The 20,199-nt window shown below is 41.0% G+C and overlaps 1 protein-coding gene across 15 annotated transcripts in view; it reads left to right on the top strand.

Annotated features, from left to right (window-relative positions):
- BBX (BBX high mobility group box domain containing) overlaps window positions 1-18,011 on the top strand; it is a 275,389-nt gene extending 257,378 nt beyond the window's left edge. For 6 of the 15 annotated variants that reach the window (XM_029939234.1, XM_029939233.1, XM_029939235.1 and 3 more), the window contains 3 exons: window positions 5,029-5,226; window positions 7,612-7,798; window positions 10,833-11,225. In XM_029939234.1, the coding sequence (XP_029795094.1) occupies window positions 5,029-5,226; window positions 7,612-7,798; window positions 10,833-11,013 (566 nt within the window). In that variant the 3' untranslated portion in view covers window positions 11,014-11,225. Of the gene's footprint in view, window positions 1-5,028; window positions 5,227-7,611; window positions 7,799-10,832; window positions 11,246-12,166 lie in introns of those variants that run through there. The other 9 variants (XM_029939242.1, XM_029939246.1, XM_029939243.1 and 6 more) reach the window with 8 other exon arrangements.
- The last annotated feature ends 2,188 nt before the right edge of the window (window positions 18,012-20,199 follow it).

The raw sequence follows: 20,199 nt of genomic DNA on the forward strand, positions 1-20,199 counted from the left end.
ATACTAGTTGATTCAACTGACGGCGTGCAGCTGTGAGCTGTTCCTGACTTCGGGTGAGAGAACTTAAAGTTCACTCTGCTTTCTTGGCATCATGCTGAGTATAATTTTTCCCCAAAATTCATTTTTCCCCAAAATATCAGAAATCTTTAGGTGCTTAGAAATCACATCTGGAGTTTAAATGCTAAGTTTATCATCTGTTTTAAGCATTTCCCCCCATGCTTTTAAAATTCAAAATCACCAAATCATTTCTTGAAACTTTTGCAGATCATAAAAAAAGATGGCCTACCAGCCTAGATTTAAAGGTGAATTTTTCAGATAAACCAAAGTGACTTGTATCCATCACTATTGTTTATCTTTCTACCAAGTTATGGTGTCCTTTGCTCGTGCTTAAGTTGGAGGTTTCTAAGTGTAACAATAATGATGATGATAATTAATACTTAATATTGCTTTATAGTTTCCTGAGGGCTTTCACAATAATTTTCATAAAACTAATCTTGGCAGGGGCCCCAGTGAATTCAGCAGGGCTTATTAGCCCCAAATACATGATAAAGAAATGAAGCCTGACCAACATACATGGGAAAGGAAGAATCCAGCACTCTTTCCACTAAAGCACATTGACTGCTTACAGTTCAGCTTTTTCAGGCATATCTGAGCCCCTATTTGGCTCCGATGTTATATTTATAAATGGCATCTTAAAAGGAAAAAGAATAAAGCAACTCAAAACTTAGACTAAAAATCTCCAGACGATTAGTTCCCTTTGCAGTATATGAGTACAATTATGGGGGACGGGAGGAAGTATTTACAGTTAAATTTTCAAACATGATCCTCAACACTCAGGTGAACCTTGATCCCTTTTCTCAAGTTCGAAAGAGTTGCTATGTAACTCCAGCAAGGTCTCTTGTGATCTTAGATAAGGCTCATTCAGTTGATCCTTTTTCCTGTGTTCCATTCAGCATCTGACTACATTTTCAGCTCAAGGGAGGCCAACCAAAAGCAGTGAGATTCTAGATTTAGCTATAATAATTTCAGTGCAAGTTTGATTCCCCTCGTTGGAATGTAAATTCATGACTCTGGAGCACTCTGGTGGACTCCTGGGGTTCAGTACAAGCACAGTGCTGCTATCACAAAAAAATTTAACCCACATTTTGGGAGCAGAGTTTGGAAAACAAGACAGTCTCTTATCGCCACATTCCTAATATTGCTCCAGGAGTGAGCTCACATTATCTCTCTCAGATGATACGTTCCAAGTGTGTTATGATTATCGTGGAGTGTAAAAACTAGCCCTGTGGACTTGTTTTGCAGTGCTTGGGTAGGTTTGTGTGTTCAATTACAAGCCGAAAGAGAAATGACTAATTTGTTTTTAGAGGACAAAAGCCTTCCTTTTCGCACATTTCCATTAGTTTGGCAGAAAGGACAAAAAAGGAACTGGCTTGCTGTTCCTTGGTGCTCAGCTTCAGGCTATTTTTCTCTTTGGGACTTTTCCATTGCCTGTCTCTCACCACCAGGCCTTCCTTTGCTTTGCTCACATTGCTGGACTCAGATCTACTGTCCTGTCCTGCACAACCACTTCTTTGACTTAGCCTTACCTGCCTGCCCCAGTTCTTAGGATAGGGTTCTGAGTCCTGACCCTGAGGGGTATCATTGGTCTTGGCCTCCAGAAAACACAGGATGTTCTGCAGATAGGTAGCTCCTGGGTCAAAGCATGGAGCCGACTCACTGCAACTTCCTTTTCCAAATTCTAACAAGATCTCATTACATACCTCTTCAAATGTAGACAGTCTGCAGGTCACATGATCACTTCTTCATCTGGCATTAAGTTTAGAGGAGACAAAATCTAGAAAGGTTACATTACCTCCCTTTTGGGGATTTTTGAGAATCTTAGATGTAGTCTCACATTTTGCCTCTTCCAGTCAGTCTGCAATCTGGTTCATTCCTTTTCTGTCTCCCAGTACACCAGCCTCTGGGACTTGATTGCTAGTGTCTCCTGGCCGGTCTGCCTTCAACCCCCTGGTGCCTTGTCTGCTGGTCTTCAAACTTTGCCTAGTCCCAGTATGCTTTTAGGCCTTCATTTGACCTCCCATTTGCAGTCACTTTGCGGCTACCCCTTGGCTTCTTACTGTGTTTTTACCCATTCATCCAGAACACACAGGAAATGGAGCAACTACTGAAAAGAAATGAAACCATTTGAAGGCTTTACCAAAAGCGAGAACACTAACCGTTCTTATCAAGGGAATACTTTTCCTTGCCTCTGGAACTGGCTGGAGGCTGGCTAGGCCCCTGATTCTGGGCTGTGTGGCAAATGGAAAGAATTTGGGGGCTGGGCTCCTTCAGAGTTCATCTAGTCCAGCCTCCATCATTACGTGAAGAATCTGAGACCCGTGGTCCTGCAGTTAATAAATTTAAAAATCAAGAGTAGAATCCAAGTCTTGTGTAGAAATTAGCTCTTCTTTTCCTTTCTTTGACCCTCTGGGTTCCTTCTTTCTGTAAGCAGTTCTTCTGATGTATTTGGCCGTTCATCTTTGGAACCCTGCTACACCCTTAGTTAAGCAAGTTCTAGGTTTTTCCTAGGAAGGAGAAGAAGGAAGAGATTAGTGCTTTTTCTGGAAGGGCCGTCTATAATGTTGTGATCATACTGGAGAGGTGATTTAAGATTCGCCCCTCTAATCAGAAGGGACAACTAATGAAGCTAGATAAGAAACTAGAAATTTTGAAGCTTGTGAATATCTAATAGAGGCTATTTATGCTCGTCGTAAACTCAGATTTTAGCTTCTTTATATCTATAGGAGGCTTTGAATTTCAAGGCTAATGAAGAGTCATGGAATATTTCTTCTTTGGAGTATTCTAACCAAATTATCTCTTATTTAGCTGGCAGCTTTTATTGAAGTTTAAACTAAAAAAAAAATCTTAAGATACATACCAGCACTGGCCTATGTTAAGCTAAATATCAAAGTATAAATACACCAAGACTGTTTCCTGGGTACAGATCTATAATTTAGAAGGAGTCTTTTTCCTAATTTTTGATTACTTGCTTGAAAAGGTATTTGGGAGCAATGCCAAGTAACTTCTTTGTAATAACTATTATCTTAAGCCAGTTCCCCACACAGCCATCTATTATGCTATATTGAGGTAAGGCCAAGCCACAAGTCATGGTATGATTTCTGCCTTACATCCTTTCTTTTGCTGTAGTTGAAATGGTTTCCCACTCCAAAACAAGTGGAATCAATCTCTTGAGGGCAAAGATCTTACAAATCCATAGCCCTCCTTTCTCTGGGATGTACGTAACCTCATTAAAGACCTAGATGAAAATTGTTAAGTAAAGCTTATGCAAGTGTTTATGCCAGCATGTGCATTTTTTGACACCCTGAGTCATTCTCATTCTGCTCTCCCCCTCTTTTAGCTTTCTTTCCCTCCTGTGCCATGTGCACTGTTGTATTCCCAAGGTCTCCCTTCAGCTCCACTTTCTGACCAGCACCTTCAGTTCTCCTGTTCAGTTTGCACCAAGCGTGTCAGGTCAGACCTTGACTTCCAGAACTACACTCCCCTCTTTGTCAGAAACTGTTTCTGTGCCTGTCTTAAGAGATTGGATGGCTTTAAAATACAAAGATGCCTCCCTTCTCTGCCTAAAACTCTTAGGCCACTGGAATTTAAAAAAAGTTCCAATCACTAAACTGGACTACATGTGTATATTCTTAAATGCCTACTGTCCTCCTATCTACATATACTTGTCTTTTATTTTTTTTTAAGTTTACTTATTTATATTGAGAGAGACAGATAGCACAAGTGAAGGAAAGTCAGAGAGACAGAGGAGACAGAGAATCCCAAGCAGGCTCCATGCCACCAGTACAGAGCCTGACACAGCTTGAACTCACAAACCAAGAGTTGAGCCACCCAGGCGCCCCTACTTGTCTTACTCTTAAATAGGGTGTGGGGAGACCAATCTCCTAAAGAAGTGAGGATGTAAGAAAAGATAGAAGCATCCCCAGCCTGTCTGAGCTGAGAGCAGGGTCTTGTGTAGTAAGCGTGCTTCCTACTCTTGACACGTGACTCTTAGGACGCAGGTGTTTGCTGTCGAGTGATTTACTGGTATTACAGTTAGAATCTGGAGAAGCTAAAACAAACCTTTCCAAGAGCCCTGCTGACTTGTGGTACTTTGTCAAATTATCTCAATAAGCATTTTCCCTGCTTCTGGAATTCAGGGATAGGGAGTGTTTCATTACATGCTAGCGTCCCCAGTGTGTCAGGCCTGCACTGAGCAGTCAGTATGCATAAAAGGTCAGGTCTCACAGACCATTTCTTTTCTGATCACTCCAGCCCAGTGATGGAAAGCAAATGACCCAATGATACCTGTAAATTTAAGAAGCACATATCTGGGGATCCTGAGTGGCTCAGTCAGTTAAGCATCTGACTCTTGATTTCGGCTCAGGTGATGATCTCATGTTTTGTGAGGTCAAGCCCCATGTCAGGCTCTGCGCTGACAGGGCAGATCCTGCTTGGGATTCTCTCCCCACCCCTCCCCCACTTTCTCTCCCTCAAAAAAAATAAACTTTAAAAAAAAGAAGCATATATTTAATTAATCTCAGTGTCCTCAAAAGAAGAGAAGCTTGTTTTATCATCTTCTCCAGATTAGATGGCCAGGGGGATCTCAAATAGGGACCCCGACCACATGTAGAAATTACAGTCTATTGGGACACAATTCACTCAGATTTATGTATGCTATCTTTCCCACTAACCTGCAAGATCCAAACACTTAAAAACTGTTGTTCTGATGGCTTCTTGGTTTAGTATTCTGTTGAAAGAGAGGGAGGGCTTCTTAATCCTCTGTACTTAATTTATCAAAGCAAATATAAATAAGTATATTGGTTGAAAATCATGGGCAGTGTTTTATTTCTTTTGCTCATCAGGACTTTGAAAACTCTTAGGTTCTCCATTCAGATACCTCAGACATTGAGAAATGTTTCTTTCCAAGAGCAATGTCGATGTCTTGTGTTTTTGTGTGTAATCATATATGATCTGTCTGTCCTATTTCAGCCATATTTTCAGAAGACAAAAACACCACAGAGCCTGCTCATAAGATTAAAAATGCCCTATCCATTCCCAACACTCCAGAGCCAACAACAACTCAAGAACCCTTGGTGGGCAGCCAAAAGAGAAAAGCAAGGAAAACCAAGATCACACACCTTGTCAGAACAGCAGATGGCCGGGTATCACCAGCGGGAGGTACTCTGGGTAAGAAGAGGGAGCCTTAAATGAGAGATAACCGGAGCAAGCCGGTGACTGTCATGGCCACAGTGGCCAGCAAATGCCGATAAGCCAAATATGGATCCTTATTGAAAAATGGGTCCGTTCTGTGGGTTTGGTCATAGTAACGTTTTCTTTCTCTGGATCTCCTTGAGAGCTAGTTTTCCACAGACTCCCAAATGTACAAAATGTGCACATTTTAAAACCACAGCTCTTTTTCCAAGAGCATTCTTAGAAAAGAAAGGTAATTTTTAGGACTGTGTGTTTCTCCTTCTCTTTCTCAGCATGCTCAAAAATAGTCTTCATTAAGTAAATTCCCGGAGATCCTAGACTTTTAAAAATACTAGCTGAATCAGTGTTTCTTCGTGGTTCATTGTTCAGGTCATTAAAACCGTATTATCAAGTACTTCAACCGGTGGATTCAGGAACTTTAGAAAATATCCAGTCCTTCCTCTAAAGCTTATTCAGACCACTGAGGGAGCGTGAGAATGCTCCTGGATTTCTTGAGTTTTCTGGCCTAATCTTTACCCAGATCTGAACTTATGGTGACTTTCTCTGTTTTCAGTCCTGGCCTGTGGTCTGTTGCTGCTCCTGGTGGCCTCCATGGCAGCAGAATTGGCAGAGGGACCAAGTTCAGGAATGGAGTCAGAAAGTGACACTGAGCACCCCCTCAGATCTTGGGATGTTACACAACCTAAGCATTAGTAATCTTACCTGTTATTGCCTTTTTCTGCCTTTCAGCCCGCCAGCGTCTCATTCCATCAGCTTTGAAGTATCCCTCCCCCTGCCCTAGTCCACTTACCAGAAAAAGGTCACAGGTCCATAATGACTTCTATAAATTGAAAAAAATGTTTAGCACAAAGGAAAAAGAAGAGTGAAAGACAAACCAAGAAACTGTAGAGAACAGACTGGGGGTTACCAGAGGGAGGTGGGTGGGGGGATGGATGAAGTAGGTGATGAGGAGTGGAGAGTACATTTATCATGATGAAAAAGTAATAAACTTCATAAAAATGTTTGAGTATTTTTTGAGAGCAGTATTTATAAATACCCAATTAAGGTTAATGTAATTGCAACTAAAGATTCATTGCTGAAATAGAATAGGGGGACAGTTAGTGGATTTTGTGCACATTTTCTTGTGTTTAGCATATGTAGAGAATTAGGACAGTAAAGCGCATTAAATACCCCCATTTTATCCTGTTAAATAAGAAATAAAGACCAAAGACATAGGGTTTGGATGACTTAGGTAGAAGTAGGATGAGGACTAAAATCTAGTTTTCCTGATACTTAGTCCAGTAGGCTCCTCGCCCCTTCCCTTTCCACTCTGGCTTCTGTTCTGTGGTTATGATTTAAAAAAAAATTTTTTTTAATGTTTATTTTTGAGAGAGAGTGCGTGTGCAAGTGGGAAAGAGGCAGAGAGAGAGAGAGAGAGACAGAGAATCTGAAGCAGACTCCAGGCTCTGAGCTGTCAACACAGAGCCTGATGTGGGGCTCGAGTCCATGAACCCCAAATCATGACCTGAGCCAAAGTTGGATGCTTAACTGACTGAGCCACCCATGTACCCCTGTGATTTTGATTTTATAAGTTGTTATACCCTCATTTTCACTTATAGAAAGAGTGAAAGAACTTAGAAAGTATTACCTTCATATAGAAAAGCGCATAGCACACCCATGTTCTAATATATGACATTTACATTCTTTATCAATGGCTTTCTCTTTTTAAAACGTTTTAAAAACCATGATAAAGATTCCTCCTCCTTCATAATGGCCATGTAATCTAGAAAGTATACTCCTTTCCTACAGGTATATATTCTTAGCATTTTAGCACCTCTTCGTAAATACCAGAGAGTCTTTTGTCTTCCTTCCAGTAGGTCTTCAAAACACAAGTAACAACTTGGGATCTCACTGGGATTAGTTTAGAGTTGGTGACCCTAAGTGTTGGTGGCACAGCATACCCAATAGTCACCATAGCACGGCATCCTACGGCCTCATCAGAAATGTTTGCGCACTTGGGACTTAGCAGCTTTGCACAGCATCCACAGGCTCCTTTGCCAAAGTCCCATCAGTTTTATTTAGGCCAAAGTCCCTTTTTCCCTCTCATCCTGAGACTGACCTGTTCTTTGACCTTGGATAAAACAGTTTCTCTTCCACCTAACTTCAGAGCATAGCACTGCCCACAACTGCAGTTGAACTTAGTAAAAGAGTTTTATTACCATGGGAGCAGAAAATCCTTGATAAACGCCTCGGTTTTCAGTGGATGACGAAAGTGGACAAGGAATATTAGCTCATCTCACATTGTGTACACAGTTTTCTCTGTGTCCCTTCTCTGGAGAGAACATGGTGATCCTCTTGTGATGAATTTCCCTTTCGTTTCAGATGACAAACCAAAGGAACAGCTGCAGAGGAGGCTCCCTAAAGTGACCGAGCCCGGCTGTGGTGACGACTGCTCACACAACACTGAGGCCGCAGAGACGCGGAGCAGCACTCCGGAGATGCCAGCCGTGTCTGCATTCTTCAGTCTCGCTGCACTGGCTGAAGTGGCCGCCATGGAGAATGTGCACAGGTGAGTGGTGTGCTCCCCCAGGATTTGGGGGACCTGTTCACCCCTCACCCCCAGGCACGGGACAGGGATGCAGAGAGCAATGTGGAAACCGAATCATTCTTTCCAACATGGTTTGTGGTCTTTTTCACAATGCATCAGGGTTCATGAGACTTGGTTCAGGAGCAAGTTATGTGACATGTTACAAAAGCATTTGTCCTAATTAGTAGTGTGGGAAAATATAAGGTAGTATAGTTAGCCAAGTGTTGCATTTTGAATATATTATCCTGTGGTTAAACTTCATTTCCATAAAAAGCCTGAGAAAGCGGAGAAGCAATATTCCCTCATCGTTAAGTGTCAGGCTTCAGAGCTGGGTTTGAGCCCTACATCCATATCCTGTAAACTGCAAGTTCTTGAGCAAGATCGATCATTCACCTCTCCATCCTTCATTTTTTTCTTCTATTAAATGGGTGTAAGTGGTACTTATTTCATAGAGATGTTATGTGGAGTGAAGTAATGTCCCGGTGCTGGCACATGGTCAACGCCCCCGTTGATGATGGTGTTGGCAGCAGTGATGATGGTAGTGGAAGAAAACTGTGGTCAGGAAAAAGTGTCTTGGCATCTGACTCATGGACAGCAGAAGGTCTGGAATTTTCTTTAACTGTCTTTTGCTACAAAGTCTCATTTCTCTCAGCCTCGGTTTTCTCATCTTCCATGGAGAGTGATGGTATCCCCAAGGACCACTTGAGATCATAAAGCTGAAGGCCTTTGGAACTCCATAAAGCCTCACAGAAAGTATACTAAGTTCTAAGTGTATAATTGGGTATTCTGCTATTTAATGGATCCTTTGAGAAAGCCAAAACAGCCATTTGTAAATTTGGGTATTTCATATTTTATTCAAAGTGGATTACCCACAGGTGAGCTACTTTCCCAGACTTGAGTTGTCGGTACAAAAGTTTTAAATCTGGCACAACTTCCATACTCCCCCTGTTGGGCTTCACTGTCCCTTTCCACATCCAGGTTCAGGAGGCTCCTTACCTGTTACAGTCCTAGTGCTTCCTCACAAATAGCCTCTAGAAAGTTCAAGAAGTCAAATTCCTTTTCATGTGTATACTACAAGTGCCTAATAGCAAGAGAATGCCATCAGACTTTGTTAAAATCTGCTCAAGTCTCCGAAGGAGGTCATGCACAGATTCTCCACTCGTGGAGTTTTACAGTCGAGCTCAGAGCCCAGACTCCTGTGCACGCGGGAAGAATGAGACACACGCCTGCGTGTTACCGAGTGCCCCCAGAAATTTCGGAAATAAGAGGCAGTGTAAGAACTCAGAGAGGATCATAATGCAGGGCTCAGGAAAGTCTACCACACAGTCCCCTTGCTGCTGCCAGCATCCCCTTCCAGACCCCGCTGTGGTCACACCCTGGCTCTGGGAACCAACCTTCCGTGACTTCCAGTTTGCAACAGCGGAAAGCCTCAGCAAACCTCCCTACTCTCCTCTCCGCCACCCCCTCCTCCCTGCCCTGCAGTCGATCGCATGGGATCCCTTGCCACCACCTGGATAAGCCAAGTTCTTCCGGGTGCCTCCCCCTCTCAGGCGAACTCCTGGCCCTCCTTCCATTGCTAGTCCTGTTTTCTGCTCTCGGTCTTCCTCCTGAAGTCCCTGCATGCTTTCTGTGTGTGCTCTGAGACCAGCTGCCACACTGGGCTACAATTATTCCTAGATACGTCTCTTTCCCCTGAACTTGGAAAGCAGAGCACTGGTTTTACTCCTCACATCCCCAGCTCCATAGTTCCTGCTACATCAATGGATGAGTGAAAAAAATGAATGGGTGGATGCATAGATGAGAAGTTCTTAAAGTATGACCACCTACATTCACTAGCAGACATAGAGAAAATGGTGTGAGCAGAGATTCTTTTTAATCTCCCATTAGAAAGAACAATATTGCATACTAGAATCCTACCATCAAACTCATAAGGGGTTAGTGTTCTTAATATCTAGAAAAACAGATCCCCCTCAAGAGCCCTTACCTGTTAAAGCAGAGCCACCAGACTGCCATCCATCTACAGGCTTAATGTACCTTTACCTGGGTTGCACATCCATTAACTATGCTTTCACATCATCTAGGTTCATAATTTAGAGGGTGATCACAGAGTTAGGGGCAGAAACATATCACTTGCATTCTTGCCAGGATAAATCATAACATTAGGTTCAGAAACCCAACATAGGAAAGCAGTTCTGCAGAATGCAGGAAATAGGAAATTGGAATAAACCTTGATGAGAGCCTGTTTGCTTACTAGAACTTTCATAAGAGGAAAGCTCATTAAACTGAGTCCTAAAATGAGCCCTGCAGGGTGGGTCTTTCTGATCTTTTTTTAACAATATTGCATATCTCAGACAATTAACTGGACCAGAATGCGAACTGAGTTAAGATTTGAACTAAGGTCTTTGAGTTCTCGTGTCTTTGCCTTTGCCCAAACGTGCTGCGTAAGCAATCATCTGTCACATCCTAGAAAGTCACAAAGACTCTCGCTGACCCTTCTGCTGGGAACGCAACATCCGTTAGGCTCCCCGCTCCTTTGCTTTGTTCCGTGAGTAAGATGGGCTTTAGCCCAATTGCTCTCTGTCTCTGATGCTCTTTTTTTTTTATACTATTCTTTTCATATTTCACTTTTTTTCTTCTTTTTCCTTTTTGCAATGCTTAATTAAAATTCTTTTACCTTTCGTAATATTGTTACATGTTTAGTCTTAAGGATAAAAAAATAGCATTTTAATTTCATCTTCCTTGAACAAAGGGTTGAACATATTGAACAGTTGGTGCTTACAGCATCCCCCCATGAATGAACAGATTAATCCAGAGGTTTGATTATAGCACATGTTTTGTTTTGCTGAAATCCTAGTATCTTAGGGTAAGTGATTATTGGATTCTGAAATCCCCAAATGTTGTAATTTATCTACGTTATTTGTGTGTGTATGCATCCAGAGAAAGAAACTTGGCTATAGTTGTAAAAAGGTAGAATTTAAATGTTTAAATGGCTGCCTTTGTTCTGTGTACTCTAAAGAAGACGGGATGTGGCTTCGAGGGTCAGACCGCCAGAAGCACGGCCCGCCTCACAGATCTCCAGCACAGCACTGTGCAGTGCGGACCGCCAGGGACCGGACCATGAAGCGCCCCATGTCCGCTCTTGGGTAGGCCTTCTGGGGAAGGTCAGAGAAGTGCCCAAACCCATTCCTATAGATTGAGAAGCTCTGTAGAAATTAACCAAGAATTTGAGGGTTTTTTAAAATAACTGAAGTAAATTTTTTCCTACTCATGGAACAAAATCAGAATAAAAAATCAGCTAAGTTTGATGTAGTTCAATCCAAATGATGGTTTACTTCTATGAATTTTCTGGTCTTGTCTAAAGTTCTTTCTCTGCATGTGTTGATTTGGCCCAAATTGCCTGGGTTTTCTCACACTCTAAAAAAAATTTTTTTAATGTTTTTATTATTTTTGAGAGAGAGAGAGAGACAGCATGAGCAGGGGAGGGTCAGAGAGAGAGGAGTCACAGCATCCGAAGACAGGGGTTTTCTCACACTGTAAAGAACAGTCACTGCCTGCCTTCCTCCCCTGCACACTTGCTCTCCAGGTGCCTATGAGACTTCTTTAGTTAGGAGGGTTTCAGTGTTTTCATTCATTTGTGTTAGAGTCACAGGACCTCTGGGCTCCTACTGTTGCTTTAATTACACTTAAGTTTTAAACTGGGTTTATTAGGGGCATCTGGATGGCTTAGGTGGTTGAGCATCTGACTCTTGGTTTCAGCTCAGGTCATGATTTTGCAGTTCGTGAGTTCGAGCCCTGCATCAGGCTCTGTGCCGACAGCGCAGAGCCTGCTTGGGATTCTCTGTCTCCCTCTGTCTCTGCCAAAAATAAATAAACATTTAAATAAATAAATTGGGTTTATTATATATGTCTTAGGAAATGAGCCTGGAGGTTATCAATTAGTATAGGAGGGTCTTCCCCTTGGGCAGCTTGAGGAAAGGAATGGGTCCTATTTTAATATCAGTGGATCAAGAGAAAAGACAGTGGTCTCAGAACGACTGCCCTTGATTGAAAGTTTCTTGCTTCTTAGGGAGTTGTCCCGAATCTATTGGTGCGTGCTTCAGATTTCATCTCAGCAAAATGTAGGTGGTTGTTTGGGGCACAGTGTGTTGTTGTCAAGTCATATGAGGTAAACTAAGAAGTTTTTCCAAAAAAAAGCAGCTCACAGTTTTCATTCAATAGCATCAGTAACAAGTCAGCATTAGGTTTTAAACAAGATTTTGGAAAGCCCTTATTGGTTACTCACCATCCTCAGTGTGTCTGACAACCTACTCTAAGTGGGTGATTTCTTTTGTTCTTCCTCTTGTTTTGCAGAGGTCAGAGGTCCACTCCACTCACCCACGATGGACAGCCAAAAGAAATGCCACAGGCTCCTGTACTTATTTCCTGCGCTGACCAGTGAGGCGCCCTTTAATTGTAAAACATTGTGCTTTACCTACTACCCTAGCCTTGTCTTTACCAAGGGATGCTAGTGAGTCCATGTGGTGGGAAATACAGACTGCAAACAAGTGCTTGTTGCCCTACACGGCCCAGATTCACTTGAAGCAGAAGTTAGCCTCCTGGGCCAGTTTGTTCTTTTGGAACCCAGAGTCTTTGAGGGTGAGGTTATCTGTCTGAAAATGAGCAGAAACGGAATGATCCTGGAGCTTTGCTTTCTATTGAAGGCTTTTGACGGTAACAGGTGGTAACTTGGTAAAAGGCTGCCTTTACTGTAGCTCATCCAAGCATCTCTTTTACCAACCGGAGAGTGTGAAACTAGTTTCGTATATTACCTAGTTATTCTTTCAAAACAAAAACAAAACAAACAAAAAAAAAACCTGACGCACTGCACTAGTTATTATTAGATATTCTTAGTCTTTTTTGTACATGGAGATTTAAGTTCTAAGATGGTTTATATAATAGGTTATACCTACATTTATATTGTAGAATAATATTAAAATGCCTGTTCCAGAGACCCCTAAGCAGCACGGGCAAGCACATGTACCATTGTTAGCGGTGTATGCTCGGCCTCGTGGTCCATATATTCTGCACTTTTATATTTGCCACCAGGGTGGTAGTTTGCTGGCAAAAAGGAAGAGAGAGAGAGAGCGAGAGAGAGAGAGAGAGAGAGAGAGAGAGAGAGAAAGAGAAAAAATTACAATTCTTACAAGCTGAGTTTTTTTCTTAACCTTGAGTGACCAAGAAGAACTTGCTTGGGGCAAATTGTGGCAAATATTTTCCCAGACAGGGGAAGAGTCCTACAGATTACAGATTACTGATGTTTTCATGCCTTGAGGATTCTTTTATTTTTACACAGGAGTCTATGTGACCAATGATCGTTCATATAAACAAACAAAAAGAGAAAAATATTATTCAGAAGTGACCTTAGTATTACTTCACTATCCTAAACACACTGAAGACACTCACTTCATGTGGACTTTGAGCTACAGACCTTTTACATCCATCCCAGACAGACTGGACGGGTAGCAATTGCTATGCACAGCCTAAGGGGCACTGCAGGTTTTTAGAGCCATTTTCAGTTGGTGTTGTCAAGGAGGTGTTGAATAAATGCCGAGGGAGGGATGCCTGACCAGAGTGGGACTCTTGGTCATAGATCCACCTGCAGGTTCATTTCCTTTTTGTGTTTTGTTGCTATTGAACATAAAACCAACCACACATATGCCAGTGCCAAGTGGATTACCTGGCTTATCAGAACATTCAGCATACTGACTTAACCACCTGACATTCACAGTGTCTTGTTTCCTAGCAACACATGCAAAGTGATAAATCAAAATTAGTCGGAGGCTACCGATTTTACAGGGTATTTGTTCCATAGCACAAAGTAGATCCCCACTCTTGCATCACAGCACAAACTACCAAATTTTAATTATTGGATTCCAGCAATAATTTTTATTGGTTTTCAAACTGGCGGAATTTTGATAGCGTTAGTTCAAGTTTGAAGCTTTTGAATTAGATCTCTAAATGGTGACAGTTTACAAGGTTTTATCTAGCTTTCTTATTTATACTTGACTGAATTGTAATGATGACTTTTTTTTTTTTCTAATCGTAATCTGACCTAATAGCCATACAAAAAACAACTCTATTAGTACTGACTAGGTTTAGCTTTTCATAGTTGTAGATATTACTTCAGTTTCGGTGCTGGAAAATATGTACAACATACTAACAGAGTTGAAAAGAATATAGGGATTTGTTTGGGTTGTTTTTTTCCTCAAAGCAGGTAAAGATGGCAGCAGAGCATTGGAATGGTGTCCTCAAAAATGCGTAATCATTGTGGGCATAGAGGAAGGAGGATTTAGAAAGCTAGGTTAGTCCAAGGTTAAAGCTTAACCCCATCCATGTAGAAACAAATCAGGTGAGCAGCCCCAGATTTTAGCATAATATTTTTACTATGATGCTGTTTTATTAATATTTTCTAAATTTCAAAACACAAAGTTAGTGTTTGAAAATTGCTGGGTCCCAATGTTGGTGGCTGTTGGAGTTTTTGGACCACTTGCTAGCAGTGATTTAAAAATTATAATTAGCTAAAAATCCAAAAACAAAAAAAAGACACACAAAAAAACCAACAACAGAAATTGTTTGGTGCAGAACATGCACCTTGACAATGGTACTAACTTGTTATTCTCTAGAACACGTTAGAATAGATCTATTTTTGCCAGAGCACTGTCCTTCAATCCTCCAATTACATTTCACTAGATTTCCTTAAGAGATTGCTGTATATTCATGGGACCTTTTTTAAAAAGAAGCAAAACAAAAGATTACTTTTTTCTATGTGATTAATATCTTACTTGATCTGCTTTTCCTAAACCTCAGTGGCTTTTCCCTTAGTCAGGGGTGGGTTGGGGGGGCAACCTACTGGATATGACTGTTTTCAGATCCTTTAAAAAAAAAAACCTTTTTGTAGAAATGCTTAATTTTTAAGCGGTTAGGCACGGAGAGTAGCAGAAATCCTGCAAAGCTTTATAGTCCTTTAGACACTCGCCTTGTTGTTTCTCTGAGTGAAGTCTTGATTTCAATACTAGTGCTTTTCTCATGCCCTGAATCCACCGGTGAGGGGTGATGGCATTTTCAGGTAACAACATTTGTTAGCACAGATATTCCCGACCGCCGTGTAGTGCCCCCCATCTACCATTTTCATTTCATTTCTCATATTTTTCTATATTTTGGAAAATCATAATTGCTATGGCGTGTACCTTAATCTGCCAGCAAACACCATCGACACTAACATTTATCCCACAAGCGTCCCCAAGAGAAGTTCTCGCACCTTATGTATATCTCAAGCAAACCAAAATGCGATGCCTGCTTTGTTTTATTCTAAATTTGTTGTATCATATCTTTCTGAAAAACCATTCTGAATCTAGTTGAAATGATTGATATTTATGCTTTTAACCTTAATTCCTGGATTCAAACCTGTATATAAATCTTTTGAAAAAAATTGTCCTAGCCCTTCTCTGTGATGCCGAAGTGGATGATTTAGTCTCAGATGGAGACGCAGTACTGTTCCAGTTTTCTTTAGCCTTTTATTTATTTAGTTATTCTGGATGTTTTCTTATGTAATTTTGAAGTGTGTAGAGTATATTATAGTAACTGAAGCTGCAGCTCTAAGAAGCTGAGTGAAAGAAAAAAATACTGTAAGACATCCTTTTTAAGTTTGTATTTGTTTGGATAACTGTAAGGAGATCAGGAAAAGAAAAAAATGTCCCACAGCCACGTTGACAATACAGGTTCTTATCCCCAGATTAGGTCAGTTCCCAGATTTTAGATCAAAATGTAACTCATCAAAGCCCTTAAAGGGCTAAAGGATAAATCATACTGGTGTGATTCTGACAGACTTTCCCCACAAAAACCAGAACTATGTTTGTTTAATTCTGTCAGATGAGCTTTCAACCAGTGCCATCTCAAAGCCATGCTGAAATCATTCCCGTATTATCACTGATTCTCGTTCCTGCAATGGAACGCTCCGAACAAAAAGGAGCATCTGAACTGGTCTGGTTATTTATATTCCACCATGTTTATTCCCCGTCACTTTCTTAGCAAGTCAGATGCTACACCGCCTAAGTCATTTCATAAAATTTTGTTTGCACTCTGCAGTCTTTGGCTCATCGTATGGAAAAGTTTGCACCTATGTAAAATCTCAAGCAAATTATAAATCGATCCAGAACCAGGAGTAAGCTGGAAGCTGAATGACACGTTTTGTTTTACAGTGTGGGAGGGAGGGATGGAGGGTATCGAATAGCTCTGTTCCAAGTTTGGCGTTTGGCATTAATGTGAAGCAGTGGGACCATGCTGCCTGCTCAACTACTGTATGAATCCCAAGCGTTCTGGAGACCGGCGGCTGGAGGCTGGAGGCCGGCGTCCACCCCGCAGAGGAGCAGAGCCGCCGCCTCTCTGGGGAGAAGGCAGGAAGTCCCGCCAGGCCTGGAGTCAGCATTTGTAAAGGGAAGGTCGGGGTGTCTGTGATGCTGTTGAGGAGACTCACTTTTGATTGCACTGCTCCACAGAGCCCTCACATAAGGCCAATTCTAATGGGCTACCTCGGCTTTAAAAGTTAATTTCAGTAAGTCCTGTTTCAAAGGTCTGTCTGTTTTTGCTTCTACCTTCAGTGCCACTGTTTTTCACTGCAGTGTTTTGACTTCCGAAACCACCTTCTCCAGAGAGAACAATGTATTGCTGAAAATGGGCAGCAGAAGCAAATGCTATTACATTTGACCTATAAAGTATTCAGAGTGACTGCTAGGTGAAAATGAAAATTTAGCTCTCCCCACATAGGACCTTGTTTTGCACCTTATAAAGAGTGTACTAATTGTTAATTAGATGTTGCTTTATTTATACAAGCATTCCCAAAGAGTTAGATTTGGATTTTGTTCTTACTTGAGATTTGGGGATTTTTAAAAATCATCTTATTTAGATTGACTAACATCATACTCACATTAAGAAACAAGTCGTTCAGTTATCTTGCCAGATATGTCTGGTGAAGTATTCAGGGTTTGATGGCCTGCTTTGCTTTAGTTTGGAAGTGATAGCTAAGTTTATTATACTCCATGTTAAATCACCTTGTTCTTTGCACTGGGGACATTATTTTCTTTACATTTCGGATCAAAGAAGTGACAACAAAAATAGTGAACAACAAGACATTGACTCCCCTGATATAGCTCTGTCTGTGGTATGCTTTCCTTAAAAAATATGGATACACATTTTCTTCACACACAAAACTATGAGTTTCCTCTCCTGGCCAAATTTTATTTGCGATGGTAGGATTTATACTAGGAAGTTGAAGGAGGAAACCTGGTATTAGGTTCTCTGGCCACTGTGTTCTTGTTGCAGTCAGTGGTCAACATTGATCCTGCCCTCAAATTGATTTCTGTGCACAGAACTAGTTGTCGTGAAAATTACTACTCCTTCCAAAGATCGCCCGATCCCTTGGGCCAGAACTGGTTACTGAGTAACAAGGACCTAATTCAGTGCCTCCGAACCCTCCCACCCGCACCGCTGTCATACCTCAAAGGCTCTAACATGAATCACAGAGGCACATGTGTTTCACCAACTAACACTGCTGTTCTTGGCAGCCGCCGTGGCCGCCCATGTCCCTGGACGCCTCGCGTTAGCGCCTGGGCTCTCAGAACAGCAGAACTGGGGGCGGGGCAGGTCTGCGACCCGGGGCTCGGCTAGCGCTCAGCAACATTCTTCGCGTTTCATTAGCACTAAACAAGTCTCTTGCTCTCAGGAATTTGTCCAAAAAAGAATAAAAACCACCTGAGATTCCATGTTCCAGATTATGAACTTTTCTTCTAGGTTTGAATTGCTTACTTACGTGTCCTAAATTACCCATGGCTTCATTTGACACCAGGTCTTAAGTCTGTTGACAGTTTCAGCATGACTGAATCGCTCATTTTTTTTTGCTTTCAGAAATTGGCTTGGTTCTCTTTAGAGTTGGTGTAAACATGCCATGTAATAAATGATTTCCACTTAATGGTACAACAGAATTATTGCTTTCTTAGATGTATGTGTAGTAAAAGTCAATATACACATTTATATAATTTCTTTCTTCAAAATCTTATACTTAATTTGATATTTCTAAAAATTGCACATGTAAGTCATGTGTATAACATGCTAAAGTACTTTAACTGTGATCTTAAAACTGAATAAAAATATTTAATAAAAATTTGAAATATTTTAAAGATATTATTCAAATATCTTTCTTTACGTCCACACTACTGGCTCTAGAGTAAGTGCCTCCAGTGTACCCTGTCGACTAAAAACAGCCGGGAGAACACTTGAACAAAAGATACTTCGGCTCTTTCAGACTGCAGATGACGGTCTCCCCCAAACTGTTTGCCTGATAGTCACCAAGTTCGAGCAGCCTGGGTTGCCTCTCCCTACCGGGTGGAAGGGAAATCAACCTGACAGAAGAGAGAAGATCTGTTTCATTCTGCTACTTAGGAGGGGGGCCTCCCTGGGAAAAGTGTGACCTTGAACATGCCAGCTTTCCCTGGATGGTAATAAAACTGCAAGTGATATCATTAAGACCATAACCTAAAATACAAATTCAGACCTCAGTGTTTCTGAATGCAATGTCCTGTCCTTCGAACCTTGGGTATTTTATTTTAATCCTTCAGGAGAGCACACACACACATAGTATATAAATACCACAGGCTTTGTTCAGACAGACTTGGCTTCAAATCTGGTTCCACTTAATCCATTCATCATTGGGCTTTTCAACCCTACCTGAACCCTACTTCACTTACTAAATGATGCAGTGATAATACCTCCTCACACTTCTGCTAGGATGAAAAGGAAATACTTATGAAGATATTGGCATAGGACTCATAACAGAAATGTTTATTAAATGGGAATTGTTGATTTTATGATTTTTATTTTAACTCAAAGGTTGTTATGTTTATCTATATTCAAAAGAGACCATAAGCATAGCCAGCTTCCTCTTTAAACTTTAAACTTCTTGCTGCATTAGGAATAAACTTATAGCAGGAAATATAGTGGTGTAGAAAACTCAAGGATATGTTATATTCACATAGGTAACTTATACTCGTGTATGTATCACTATGGGATTTTTCCATAAAATTAGTCTGCATGGTGAATTACGTGTTCCAGTACTCCAGCACACTTTTTTTTTTAATTACTAGGAATAAAATATGTCATAGTGATGATGGGAGCTCCATACCAAAGAATATAAATTCTAGGGAAAAAAAGATGACAAGTTAGACCTATGTGTGGTTTTATGGTTCTATGTGTATTACACAGATCTGTCCTTTGGGGTAGAATATAGTCTCTTGCAAGGAAAAATAAAATGATTATCACTAAGTGGGCTAAAACTAATACTGCTGACTCCATTCCATACAACTGAAAGAACATAAAATTGTTAATTACAATTTTTCAGAAACCTTTTCACTTTTCAAAAGTATGGAGAATTTCAAACATGCGCAAAGAGCCTAACATACTGAATTCCATGGACCTGTCACCCAGCTTCAACCAATACTAACATTTTCCCAATTCCTGTTTCATTTGTATTTTACTCATTTTCCTTCATTTCATCTCCCAACCCTAGATATGCATATCCCAGAAGTGTGATTTCATGTATAAATACTTCAGATATAGCCTTTAAAAACAAATATTTTGATATGCACAAATTTTCTTTTTTTAATGTATCGCCTCCTCACGATTCCAAAAATATGTTTGTTTCCTGCCCAACGGGAACGGAATCCGTCAGCCACAGGAAGAGTCGTGCTGGAGTGAAGATAATTTGGAATTTGGTTATGATGTTCACACTGGCTATCTCTAGATTTACCTTTCTTGACCCGCAGTGTTCTGAAGAGATCTTCATCAGACAGACCCTTTTCTTGGCCTTTATTTGTTTATTTTCCATCTTGCTTTTTATGATCTTCCCTTTTTTCCAGACATTGTCTAAAAGGGCCCAAGAGCTAAAACTTTCATAATCTTACATAAAACTTGTGTCCTCCACACTTTTCCCTCCACTGCTGTTCCTACTTGGGTTTTCCTCTCTCAGACTTGCAAGAGTGAAATCTGGAGGAGCACAGTAGAGGCAAAATTTCAGATGAGCTCTGGAAAGTGGGTTGCCAAAAACTGAAAAAAAATCTGGAGCCCTGGGTCAACAGGCCAGAAGTTAAAAGCGTAAAATGAAATCGCTCCTGGAAGACATAAAATGGTAACTCCTACTTTATGGCTCAGCCCACTTGGAGATCCCTCACCCCAGGGAATTTTACAAAAGGTCATTTTGTCTCAAGGTTGTGGATTGCAGATGTCAGAAAAAAATGTGAACAATGGAAGTTTCTTGAGAATGATGGAGGATGAAAGGGGGAAAGAGAAGTTCAGAC

Source organism: Suricata suricatta, chromosome 5 (genome assembly GCF_006229205.1).
Source record: "Suricata suricatta isolate VVHF042 chromosome 5, meerkat_22Aug2017_6uvM2_HiC, whole genome shotgun sequence".
NCBI classification, from domain to species: domain Eukaryota; kingdom Metazoa; phylum Chordata; class Mammalia; order Carnivora; family Herpestidae; genus Suricata; species Suricata suricatta.